General features: G+C 34.8%; 2 protein-coding genes across 2 annotated transcripts; one reads left to right on the forward strand and one right to left on the reverse strand.

Moving 5' to 3' along the window:
* LOC112420298 (protein FAR1-RELATED SEQUENCE 5-like) lies at positions 1-2340 on the reverse strand. Its single transcript, XM_024779091.2, has 3 exons — positions 2101-2340; positions 544-2031; positions 1-120 (listed from the first exon to the last, which is right to left on the reverse strand). The coding sequence occupies exons 1-3, from the start codon at positions 2338-2340 to the stop codon at positions 1-3; spliced, it is 1848 nt and encodes a 615-aa protein (XP_024634859.2).
* A 2696-nt stretch (positions 2341-5036) lies between these two features.
* On the forward strand, positions 5037-10511 carry LOC25490256 (filament-like plant protein 4). The gene is made up of 6 exons (XM_013606749.3): positions 5037-5364; positions 6164-6274; positions 6560-6842; positions 6940-9373; positions 9596-9638; positions 9793-10511. The coding sequence occupies exons 2-6, from the start codon at positions 6176-6178 to the stop codon at positions 10222-10224; spliced, it is 3291 nt and encodes a 1096-aa protein (XP_013462203.1). The 5' UTR covers positions 5037-5364; positions 6164-6175; the 3' UTR covers positions 10225-10511.
* The last annotated feature ends 3618 nt before the right edge of the window (positions 10512-14129 follow it).

Genomic DNA, 14129 nt, shown 5'->3' on the forward strand with positions numbered 1-14129 from the left:
TCATTTGGTGGTGACCTTATTTGGCGGTGGACGCATAAAGGTGGTGTCTGGTAAAACAAATTGTCGAAATTGTTCCTTTAAATGCAACTTCATGTTGTAATCGACGTTCTTGAACTGAGCCTGCAATATTGTAAGAAAACTGTCATTCTGATATGTGCACTGATAATTCCGGATTTTAAAATCCGGAACTAAATTATATAATTCGGAATATTAAATTCGGAACTTCCCGATACACCCTTTGCTTGAGCCTTAAATGCGCTTGGATGGGGCGTAAATGTTACATTTCAGACTTTATAATCCGGATTATAAATCTTGATTGCACCAGTACAGGAAATTAAAACAGAAATCCTGGGCAGAACCTAAAGTAACATAATTTTTTTTTAAAAATCACCTGAAGAATATCCCATTCTGGCAATAGAGAGATGTCTTCTTTTTTTGGCAGCTTCGGGTCAACCTCGTACTCAAACCTCAACCTCTTCTAGTGGGTGTGAATTTCTTCCAAACGGAGGGTGGTACCGTTCTTGATCTTCAAACCAATCATACACCACACGGTAATCCGTAAGTGATCAAACTCAAACAACCACATTTTGATTTATCTGTACCAATTTCAATTGCTTTATTGTACTCCACTACGAGATGATGTAATGCTTCCCTTGAAATGTTCCGGATCAAATTAGACCACAACATCTTTCCTTTGAACCTATGTTCAAGCATTATTATGCTCGTCTGAAATGAAGCATGTATTGCGGTATGTTGCAACTCTAGCATGTTACAAACGGATTTCCAGTTTGTACTCAAATCACCCATACTACTACTCAAATGCTTTTTCAACCGAGCGTCTGCAGATTCAGCTCTGTTTGTTGTAGTATTCCCCATATGAAGGTTTTTGTCAACCCAAAACCTCACAAACTTCTCCTTGACCGGATCCAAAATTGTCTTTTCAACATATTTCAAAAACTTGGGAAATTTTGCGCATATAACTTTGAACCGGGTCCAATTATCAATGTATACTTCCTCCGTTTTGGAGTCCACAATATCCACCCATGCAGCCATCATAGTCTTCACCACCGAACCAGGCTTAATCGCTTTCTCATTCTTGCCTTTGAGATCCGTCACTTTGCAATCCAATTTACACTTTGCTCTCACATTTTGTCCAATGTGATATGAGCACAACAAAGTAGCAGCTTTAGGGAAAACCTTTTCCACAGCATTGATCAAAGCATTGTCTCGATCGGTGACAACTACTTTGAGATAGAGATCTTTGGAGTGCAACATCTCACGACACCTCTCAAGAGCCCAATAAACATTGTCTTGCCTCTCAGACATCATATAGGCAAAAGCAATAGAGAATGTTTTCATGGTATATGTGTTACCGACAAACTCAAGCAATGGAAGACGATACTTGTTTGTCTTGTATGTTGAATCCAACACAAGCACCGTGGAGAATGTGTTAAACAACTTGATAGAATCTGGATGTGCCCAAAACACATCACTGACAACCTCAGAATCAGGATACTTCCTACAATGATAAACGTAACCATTATCAACCAAAGACTTCAAGAGATGTTGCATGTCATTCCTCGTACCCCTAATGAACCGCCTATACCTATAAGAAGCATTATAAACATGTTTGATAGTAGTTGAAGTGGTACGGTTCCTCTTCTTTAAGTTGGTAAGCATTTGCCTCGGAGGAACGTTTGAATCCACCATCTTTTCAAGGTGAACACGTTCATTTGGGTTTAGAACGGCGGTTTTATGACCTTTCAACACATCTGTCATGTCATGGTTGTGTTTACCATCACCAACTTTAAGGCTCCAATCACCACCACCACACAAGTAACCTCTCAGCCGAAACGGACACTTGCATTTAACCGAAGCAGCTATCTCGCGCCGACTCTTTCTCTTGTACTCGGTGTATGAACCCCCTCTTTCACATATCAAAGTAACAAATGCGCTTCTTCCATTGCTACCGTTATCGGATTTACCAATAACAGTGGAAAAACCAAGCTTTCTAGCTTTCTCTCCAACCCACTCCAACAAATCATTTCGTGTTGCAAACTTGTGTTTAGTAGTAAAATGTTCTCGCTAGTCGATACAAACAGCAACAACTGGAGGTGGTACAACAGGAGGAATAGGAGGAGGACCATCCTTTGCTTTCAAATTTCCTAGACAAATTTCAAGTTTTGGTGGCGGTGATGGGGGATTCTCGGATTTGGCATTACCGGAATCATGCGCATCTTCAAGTAAAAGAAGAGACAACACATTAGGATGTTCAATCTCAGGTGGATCAACATTTGGGGCATCAACCAAAACAACCATATCTGTAAACAGTGCAGACATAGTCAGAAAATGAACACAGTTTCTGTATTGGTGCAGTCCAGATTTCAAAATCCGGAACGCATGAATCCAGTCCAGATTTTACAGTCCGAACATGTAGAGTACAAATCATATGACGTGATCAAAAAGAAATCGCCTAAAAAACGAATGGGGGGAAGGTTTATACACACATTACCTTTGCATTCAGTCGAAAATGATGATGTTAACCCCCCTTGATGGCCAGATTGCTACTTCAAACCATGTTTTCTCCCTAAATGGTGTGTTTTTGGAGGTGTAGGGAGTGTTTGTGATAAAGGTGGTCTGCTTCAGCTAGGGTATGGAGAACTATATATAACCTCGCTGTCCGGATTTCGTTTTCCGAAAAAAAAACGACTACTTTTCCCGCTCAGTTTAAATATAGGGTGTGCGGAATTTCTAATCCGGAAAGTAACCATTGTGTCCAGATTAAGTTTTTCGGATAGCCTTTCACCCTCAACAAGCACAAGTATCAGAGTCGGCATGAATCAAGGTGATTTTCTAACCATTTCGGATTATAGGATCCGATTTTTGTCCGGATTATACAATCCGACCGAAGGGTATTTTGGTCAAAATCACAGGGCGCGCGAGAAGGCGATAGGGTGGAAAAAGTAACCATCTTAAGTAGGTGCATGGCCGGACCTTCGGGTGTACAAACTGCTCAATGGAACTGAGCCTTCCCAAGGTATGGGTTTCAAAAATAGTTTTATGGCCCAGTAGTACTACATATATACGACAGTTTTCCACTTTTCTTTTTTGTTATCTTGTTTTAGGCCTGTTAAAATTTGGTCTTCTTACTTTTTGTGTTAGGTGGGTGTTTTTTTTGGGAGGGTGGTTTGAAGTTCATCATGCATACAGTAGTGATTTTCATCTTTGATTATTTTATTATGGGCCTCTTTTCTCTTACAGAATCGAGCCTCTAAATTCGTAGGAACGGTCCTGAGTAGGTGCTGAGAGAAAGAGGGTGGCAAGGACATCTTGGTTTAAGAATAGTGTAAAGTGTTTTTTTTATTCAAAGGAAAAGTGTGAAATTAAAAATATCTCATAAAAGAAAGAAAATTAACATTACTCTAAAAATGTATTTCTTTCAATCACTTTTGTAAACAAAAAATAATATTTTAGGTTGCATTATAAATCAGATAAATCAATTATTTAATAAATATAAAAAAAATAATTTTTTGTTTATAATAATGACCAAAATTAGTATTAGTGTACGTGTAAGACTAGAAATGTGACAATTTTTTATTTTTTTGAAGCGCCCAAAAAACCATTGCTTTTTTATTGAAATGATTATTTTAATTTGAGACAAAATGAGGGCAAATAAAAATATTTATAAAAATATACTTTGTTTAAGAGTTGCATGTCATTGAAGTAAAAAATGTGAATGGATGAAAAATTGTACGATTTTATGAAAATTTGTATTTTTTTTTTTTTTTTTTGGTCAAGTAGCCCAGTGGCTAGAGCTCACACAATTTAATTGTGGAGAAGTGGAGTGTCCGGGGTTCGAACCCCGGCTCCTGCATATAATATGCAATATCCCTACCAACTGAGTTAAGCTCACGGGGATGAAAATTTGTATTTTTATTATATTGGAAATTGAAATGTTTAATTTTTTATAAAATAATTTCTTAATTAAAAATGTTTCGAAAACACTCGTTAACAGGATTTAGAGAGAAACAACCTCTCATTTCCTTTTTTAAGTTTTGAATACATTCATTAAGAGAGAGTACTGGTAATATACAACTGTAGTCTGCATGAATAGAATACCAACTAACGGTTATGAATTTAGAAGCCGACAAGGAATTAATTCCAATATTCCATGGCGTAGCAATGCAATTTAAAAGCCGCCAAGTCAACACATCATGCAGCAGCTAATTTGTGAGCTGTACTGTTGAGAGCCACTGACGGTGGTAGTGGTGGTCCAAACTCGTCGTTATCACACTTTCTCTGCCCTCAAATGCAAGTAAATAATAATTACTCAGCTAAATCAATCAAATTAAGTTATTTAAAATGTAAATTCATACGTTTTAAATTTACAGAAATTAAATAAATAAAAAAACTTACGGTACTTAAAAAAAGTACGGTTAAATATATTATTGGTCTATATAAATATACCAATTTTTCGTTTTAGTCCCTCTAAATTTTTTTTTTCGACTTTTAGTTCCTAAAAAATTAGAATTTTTTAACAAAACATGAATTTTTATATTATTTATAATTTATTTTTTTTTGACAAGATTATTTATAATTTATGTTTACTTAAAAATTCTATTTATTTTTTTTAGAAATGTTTTTACAATATTCTACACATTTATGTACAATTTCATTAAAAAATACTAAAATTTATTTTGAAAAAGGGTCCAAAAGTAGTGACTCAAAATTTTATAGGGATTAAAAAAAAATTAAAGAAAAATTTTAGAGAGACTAAAACAAAAAATTGGTATATTTATAACAACCAAAATCATATTTAACCCAAAAAGTATAACTGTATTGACTAAAATCAAATTTAAACATTTTATTGTTGGTCATATACCATTGATTAGAGAGAGTAGTATTTATTATTATTCATTTAAGAATGGAATCAAAAAGTAAAAAAGGGAGAAAAAGCAGTGGCACAACTAATGCCCAAAGACTTTTTTCCTTCCCTATATTGAATACAGCTCAGACACTCGCTTGCTTCTGACACAAACCATTCTAGCAAATGCAACTAAGGGTCAGTTTCGTCAAACTATACCCACAAATAAAAACATTTTACTAATTTATCATTAATACACATTAACGAAGAATGTTTTATTTGTCAACAAGAACAAGAATGGAAGAAGAGTGTTGTTTCATTTGCAGAAGCACAAAAAAACAAACATAATTCACATGAACATTGTCTTTTGCATTTCCTCCTCCTCCTCCAATAACCTCTCTTCTATACCTCCAACACCTACAATCTTACAACAACCTAATCAAGCTCTTCCTCATTGCTCCTTCTTCAATCTCTTGCATTTTTTTCTCTCTTCATAATCGGTAAGTTCATTATTTTTATTTTTTCATTCCTTTTTTTGTCGGTGACTTGAATTCAGGTTCTGTTCTCATTCTCAAACATTTTTGGTACATATTTTCCTGAGATTAATTTTTATGCTCATAATCTACACTGCTTAAAGTTAAACAACGTTGATTAAGTTGGATCTAATTTCAGCGAAAAAGACGGTTAGTATAATAATATTAAATAATAATTAAGAAAGCTCACCTTTATCCTTTTTTTAATAGAAAAAGGAACATATAACCTTGCTTTGTTCTCAAGTATGTTTGTAATTGTATAGGGAGTGAGAACAGTTGAAAGAAAAGAAAAGAAAAGAATATATTTAATAATGTAAATTTGGTAAAGGGTTAATTATAGCATATATTGATGCTTACTACATAGAGATGATGATGAGGAAAGTGCAGTGGTTAGATCTGATTACAGAGATGGGGTTGGGAGGTGTCATCACATAAATATACCTGTCACTGTACCACCCTGCTTCAATGCATTTCACCAATTTAGTAATCTCAGACACTTCATTTCAATAGCATAGTTTTCACTCAATCCTCTTTTTTCTCTTTTCATAACCGACAATTACATTTACCAAACTCACTCTACATTACAATGCATGTGACCAAAAATTAATTATGGATCATTTCTGCTAAATTCTGTGTTCTGTATTTTTGCTATTCAAATCTTATTACTAAGAGGAGAATAACATTCAATTATGAGAATTGTGCATTGCTAACCACTGAAAACCTTACCTAACTGTTCGATTGTTGTTATATTCTACATTTTCTTTAGAGTTTCTTTGCAATGGACAAACGGTGGCCGTGGAAGAAAAAATCTTCCGACAAGGTTGTGATTGAGAAAACAGCTGCTTTGTTAGACTCATCAGATGCTTCTTCCAATCAGGTATGGCATTTTCACACAAGAAAAATGTTCTTCAATTTTTTTTTGTGATTTGATAATTTCTCATTCCTTGCATTCAAGTTAATTCAGTAAATTACTTGTGTCGTAGTTTGCTGCAATGAAAATGGTCTTTTCTTTGCATTTCTGAGGGATAAACATGGATTGATAACTTTAAATGGCTACTAATCTTTAGTCTTAACTTTGTTGATTCAACAACAATTTGATAAACTTCATGGTTTTTTCGTTTTTGTCTCTTACATTTCTGTGCTGATCCACTTGTTCAAACAGGACAACAACAAGAAACCAAATTATGTCAAAATCTCTGTTGAATCCTATTCACATCTGTCTGGTTTGGAGGATCAAGTGAAGACGTATGAGGAAAAAGTGAAGTCATATGACGAAAAAGTTAAGACATATGAGGAAAAAGTCCAGACATATGAGGAAAAAGTTCAGACACTTGAAGATGACATCAAGGAAATGAATGAAAAGCTTTCAGCTGCAAACTCTGAGATTAATACCAAGGAAAGCATGGTAAAACAACATGCTAAAGTAGCTGAAGAAGCTGTCTCAGGTATAATGTTTAAATTTTTTTACCGCATTTTAGATTTCAGACACGAAGACTGCTTACTCAATGTTCTTGGAATTAAAGTTCTAATGAAATTCTGCAGGATGGGAAAAGGCTGAAGCCGAGGCTTTGGCATTGAAGGACCATCTGGAATCTGTCACTCTTTCAAAACTCACTGCCGAGGACCGCGCATCACATTTAGATGGTGCTCTTAAAGAATGTATGCGACAGATACGGAACCTTAAGGAAGAACATGAACAGAAAATACAGGAAGTTGCTCTGTCGAAAACCAAGCAATTAGACAAGATCAAGGGGGAGCTTGAGGCTAAGATAACTAGCTTTGAACAGGATCTCCGGAGGTCTGCTGCTGAAAACGGGGCACTGTCAAGGTCCTTGCAAGAGCGCTCTAACATGCTAATCAAATTAAGCAAAGAAAAAGCTTGTGCCGAGGCTGAAGTTGAGCATCTCAAGAGCACCATAGAATCATGTGAAAGAGAAATTAATTCGCTTAAATATGAACTCCATGTTGCTTCCAAAGAGCTTGAAATTCGCAATGAAGAAAAAAACATGAGTATGAGGTCTGCAGAAGCTGCTAACAAGCAGCATATGGAGGGTGTAAAAAAGATTGCTAAATTAGAAGCTGAGTGCCAAAGACTACGGGGACTAGTTCGGAAAAAGTTACCTGGTCCAGCTGCACTTGCACAAATGAAACTAGAAGTTGAAAATCTTGGCCGAGATTATGGAGAAAGTCGATTAAGGAAATCACCTGTGAAGCCTGCTACCCCTAATTCGTCTCCACTACCTGAGTTCTCCCTGGAGAACGTACAGAATTTCCAGAAGGAGAATGAATTTCTTACAGAGCGTTTATTGGCAATGGAAGAAGAAACAAAGATGCTGAAAGAAGCTTTGGCTAAACGTAACAGTGAATTGCAGGCCTCAAGGAGTACATGTGCTAAAACACTGAGCAAACTTCAAAGTTTAGAAGCACAACTTCAGACAAGTAACCAGCAGAACGGAACTCCAAGATCCAACATGCATGTAACCCATGAAAGTATTTATAGTCAAAATGCAAGCATTGCACCAAGCTTGGTTTCCATGTCCGAAGACGGAAATGATGATGCAGCAAGTTGTGCAGAGTCTTGGTCCACAACAATGGCCTCTGGGCTATCCCAAGTTTCTAAAAGGTGTACTGAGGAATCAAACAAATCCGAAGCCATTCAAAAGTTGGAACTAATGGATGACTTTCTGGAGGTGGAGAAGTTAGCTCGTTTATCAATTGATTCCAACACAGTTTCATTGTCTTCGAACAACAAGGCAACTGATGTAGTGACCAATGATGTATCACAAGTTGGTACTGGCACAGTTGGCCTGTCTGAAACAAATGGTGATTCCAATCCATTGCCGAATCAAGTGTCTTCCAGTGCTTTGATTAATGCACCTGATCCCCAATCTGATGTTGGTGGCTTATTAGCAAAGCTTAGATCTAGAATATTACTGGTTTTTGAGTCCATTGCTAAGGATGCTGATATAGGGAAGATCATTGAAGATATTAAACATGTGCTAGAAGATTCATGTGATTCACGTGACATTGCTGTTCACAATTCTGTAGGTTTCATTTCCCAGGATGTACAACCATCTGATGCCACGTGTGATAGGCAGAATAATCCTGAAGATGCTGGCTTAAACCTTGAAAAGGAAACCATTTCATCCCTGCAGCCCAAAGAATATGTGCAGATAACTTCAGATTTAGATGCTGCAATTTCTCATATTCATGACTTTGTATTGTTACTAGGCAAAGAAGCAAATTCATTTCATGACATATCTTCGGATGGAAATGAAATGAGTCAAAAAATTGAGGAGTTTTCTGTCACCTTCAGTAAAGTTTTATGCAGCAATGCTAGTCTGCTACAGTTCGTTCTTGACCTTTCTTATGTTTTGGCTAAGGCAAGTGAACTCAGATTTAACGTCCTTGGATACAAGGGTACAGAAACCGAAACTAACAGTCTCGATTGCATAGATAAGATTGCTTTGCCTGAAAATAAGTTAGTTCAAGACAATTCATCTGGAGAAAGATATCAAAATGGTTGTTCCCGCGTTCTTAATCCCTGTTCTGATCCCGAGGTTCCTGATGATGGAAATTTAGTTCTGGGCTATGGAGCGAATGCGGCATCACAAAAAATGTCATCAGAGGAATTTGAAGAATTGAAACTAGAGAAAGAGAAAGTAACAACAGATCTGTCAATATGTACCGAGAATCTTGAAGTGGCCAAGTCTCAATTGCTAGAAACCGAGCAACTTCTAGCAGAAGTTAAATCACAGTTGGCTTCTTCTGAAAGATCAAATAGCTTGGCTGAGACACAGCTAAAATGTATGGCAGAGTCATATAAGTCACTTGAAACACGTGCCCAGGAGTTTGAAACTGAGCTGAACCATTTGCAAAGTAAGATAGAAACTCTGGAAAATGAGCTTCAAGATGAAAAGAGAGCTCATGAAGCTGCTTTGGTGAAGAGCAAGGAGCTAGAAGAGCAGTTACTAAGGTTAGACATCATCTAATAGTATCATAAGAGGTGCTAGTGCTGAAATTATGCAATGTTGACTTACTTGCTGACCATTGGTTACATATTTTAAGCATTTGAGCTTTTATTGGTCTAAATAGGATAAATGCTGGTTGAGAGAGAACAGAGTTTCACTTACTTAATTTTATGGAAATCTCTGTTGCTTGTTCTAGTTCTGATCTTTTTTGTTTCTCGTTCTGTTAGGATTGAGAGCTCAACTGCCGAAAATGACGCCAAGTATACACAGGTAAAGCTGTAATTCCATCGTGATTTGCGAATAAAAATAACCATGTCAAATTTATCATATTATATTTCCAAATATGTATATATCTAAAATTCTTAATCTACGATATCTATAGATGGACTGAAAATCTAAGATTGATTTCATTTTGTTAATCCAGGAGAGAGATTTGGCAGCAGCCGCCGATAAGCTAGCCGAGTGTCAAGAAACTATATTCCTTCTGGGAAAGCAGTTAAATGCTCTACATCCTCAAAGTCAACCAATTGAGTCTCCTTACAACAACACAAGTCCAAATACTACTAGTAGCCCAAATCTTCAAGAAGTAGGTCAGTTGGAGATGGACAGTGCCACTTCTTCTTTTGTGCAAAGACTGAGTTCGGATTCCCCCTTGCATTTTTCCAATGGTTTATTTGTCCCATCAGATAACGATACAAATGTTCCGGCCAGATCTCCGGCACCGCTTCCAAAATCAAAACCAAAACACAGACCTACCAAGTCAGCCTCTTCTTCAACTTCTTCTGCCACTACGCCAGAGAAGCATGGACGGGGATTTAGTAGATTCTTTTCATCAAAAGGGAAACCTGCTTATTGAGATTGCAGCTTGCAGATATATTATTAATATTAATGTTTGACAAAATTGAGTTTTTGGGGAGGTTTGTGTAGTTAGGAAAGGGATGCTATGAGTGTATGGTGATTCTTGTATGTAATGGTTGTGAAGTAACCATATGTTGTTTTCTTCTTTTCCTTTTCATTGGTTTTTGCTCCCCTTTATTCTGTAATTGAATTAGCAAACTACAAACATTGACATAGTCTAAGAACCTTTACAGGATATGTTCAATATATTGATTTTATATAGTTATCCATACCCTTAATTATTCACGAGCAAGAATGTCTAGGGTACCTTTCAATATAAGATTGTTTAGGTGGTTACCAACAGTTACAAGGGGGCCAATCCCCGAAATAGAAAAACTGCAAATAAACTAATCAGGGAGAACAAACTCCCATAATATAAGAAGAAGTAATTGACGAATTTGAGGCGGAGACTGGCCATATATCACAATTCTTTGATCACGAAGACATCCTATAGTAGAAGAGCATTAGCGCAACAATTGGCTTCTCTATCGATATAACTTACACGGACATCCCATAATAGTCACATTGTGGCAACAAAGACATCATTCCCCATTTTTGCCTGTGGTTCTCTTTTCTCTCATTATTTTCAGCTACCATGTTTGTTCCATCCTCTCGCTCATCAATTTTAGCACCATTTCAGGGTGTTATCATTCACTCGGTTCAAAACCTCAGATATTTTTTTTTTGAACCATAACATTTCCCGAACAGAATTGTACATCCAATTGAATTTTAGTCGGAGCTTCTAATATGGTATAAGCTAAATTTTATGTTGAATTTAGAGACACTAAATAAATCCAATATGCCTTCTAGTTTGATGAGATTATAGGACAAGATTTAGCCAATAGTTTTCCCTTTTCCTAACTAAGTACTTTGCATAAGAGTGAATATAACTTATTAATAGAAAAATTGTTAATAAAGCATTATTCGAAAGAATATGCAGTTATGCTTGAGAAGACATCAAAGAGGCCAAAATTCGAAGACTAGGAAAAACTTACGAAAGAAGTTTTTAGTTACTTAAGAAGACACATGGTATCCATGCTTTTTAGTAGTTAATTTCTTTCTATTATAAATAATATAATTATTCTCCATGTAAAGAAGTTCAATTTAGTTATGCAAAACTTGCCTACTAGATTATACATCGGTTTGTATAAGATAAAACATCTTCTAAAATGTAAAATTTGAATGATGTATGTAACTCAACCTTGTTTATAATCATTTCTTTTTTACTCTTCTCTTTACTTTTATGATCTTTTGTGTTTGCATTTTTGTTTCTTCTTTACACTTTTTTAATATTTTTCATCATTAGATGTTTCTTGCACCGCAAACAAAGACTTGAAGCTTTAAATCTATTAACTAAGAACTCCTTAAGGATCTAAGTTAGGTCCTAAATTGATCATCGAGTTTATTTATTAAAAGAATGTTTTTCTCGGTCAACATACATTTAGATTAATAGTTTTTTTTTTGTTGAAAGAATTTAGATTAATAGTTATTGCCTTAAGACTTTTTGTTTTTGGGTACAAATATGAAATATCTCTCTCTGAGACTTCTATCTCTTTAAAACCATTCCAAATTGCAAATAGGAAGCACTTGTCTTTAAGTGTGTTTTAATTTGGACACAACATGGTCATTGTCGTGGTAAAAAAAAAAAAAAAAGATTTATTGGTGAACAACTCTGATGATGAAACACGCTAAATATTCTGGCCAAGATTGATACACATATTGGGGACCCCTACTAAATCTAGAATGAAGATGGATCACATACACACAGATATGTTGAGATATAGAATAGAAGAAAGTGACATTAATATGTTAAATTTGGGATGAAAATAGTTATACTGTTTGTTCGATGCAAACAATGAAGGTATGACGGTGTGATCGTATTCATCTACTTGTGGTCCTCTACATTTATCGTATAGTTTCCGTGCTTCAATTCGGTACCTTCTGATTTCAGATAATGACACTGAAACCCGCATGCATATCTATCTCAAATTAACGCAACTCTCTTTGCAAAGTTAATGACTTTATCAACAAGCCATTCGATGACTAGTATTTTCTCTCCTTTTAAAAGAGAAACAATATTAATGTTTTAGATTTTAATAACTTCGGTATTTTAGACAATATAAATTTATATTATATTATATTATATTTCCTAACGTAGACTCCTTGTTCATTGACAATGTATTGATGTTAACTGAACAAATAAACTGCTAGTTATAGCAAAGTTCCCTTCATCATAAGTTTCTTTGCTCGTGACCAAACATTCCGGTCGGAGTGTTTTCTGATTTGTAAAGTTTTAGTGTCTGCTGGTGTAGCCAAAAACAAAAAAAAGTTTAGTGGCTACAAATGTGATGCGTATGTTGTTATTAGCCTATTAGTGATGATGCGGATCTTAGTATCTGTATATTTTTTAAACGAAGTGATAAATATCATAGAAATTTCTAGTAGTATTGGTATTGTCAACTGAGTTATAAATTGTAAACGTTACATATTTTATATTTATCCCTCAAAATTAAATTATCCATATAAAGTTAAGGGTCATGCTTAACAAATGTCTTTAGGATATTTGTTAAGAAGTTAAAGATGAAAATAAATGATAAATTTAAGGTAAAAAAAAAAAAATTTAAAAATTTAGAGGTGTTATATGTATCATTTCTAAGACAAAGTTTCTTTTTTAAATATCTTATCAAATGTGCTAAAAATACTTGTTAGCATTTCCAAGTTAAATATTATAGAAATATTGATTTTGGATTTGAGTTTATGAGAGGTTTTGTCCTTGAGAAACTCACTTTTCTTGTAGTGTTGATACGATAATGAGTGTATGAATCACTTTATACAATGTTTCGTAAGATAAATAAATGTAATCAAATTCTTTGTAATCATAAATTACTTGCAACGACAGAAAAAAGCCCATGAAAATGGTACTAGATGGATGATTGTGTTGCACCTCTCCCAACCCCTCTCCCATGTGCTCTGTTTGAGAGTCAGGAAGGAAGGGGAAGGGAGAGTTTGAAGAAAAAAAAGGAAGAAAAAAGTGGAAAGAATGAAGAGATTTGAAATGGAAGACTTTTGAAGGACTTAGTTTTCTTTATAATATAAAATTTCTTTAATTTGAAGAAACTAAAAAAATTTGATTTGAAGAAACACTCTCTCAATTTTTTTAAAAGATTTATCTATTTTTTTCTCTCTAATCTCATCCCTCCAAAGTCTAGGTGACTCAGGAGAACATAAAATCAAACAACGCCGAATTAAAAATGAGTTGCAACAAAAAAGAAACCCTATATGTTTAAAGTGTAAAAATTCTATGTTATAAAAAGTGTTAAATAAACTTTATTGAAACGTATAATGATTTTTTTTCTCTCTAATTTCAATATAAATAAGTGGTTTCTACAAATATAGATTAAGTTTTTTTTTTCCTTCATGATTTCATTGTTTGAATACAACATTGTTTAGTTCGTCGTTTAGGTGCAACACTCTTTGAAGTTCAATTTTGTTGTGGTGCTTGTTTTTTTCAAATTAAAATATCAATTTTGATATTCCTGTGAGCTTAGCTCAGTTGGTAGGGATATTGCATATTGTATGCAAGGGTCGGGGTTCGAACCCCGGACACTCCACTTCTCTACAATTAAATTGTGTGAGCTCTAGCCAAACTACTTGATAAAAAAAAAAACATCAATTTTGATCAGTTATAGATTCTGTAAATAACTTGGAGATCAACGTTGCAGATCCGAATAGTCAATGTTGCAGATCCAAAAACATGAATATTTCAATTACTTTGATTTTATATATCACGTGATGTGTAGATATTTTGTCGTTCTATGCTATTAACTTAAATGTAGTGAATATTCACAATTTTTTTTTTACTTT

Source organism: Medicago truncatula, chromosome 3, assembly GCF_003473485.1.
Source record: "Medicago truncatula cultivar Jemalong A17 chromosome 3, MtrunA17r5.0-ANR, whole genome shotgun sequence".
Taxonomy (NCBI): Eukaryota; Viridiplantae; Streptophyta; class Magnoliopsida; order Fabales; family Fabaceae; genus Medicago; species Medicago truncatula.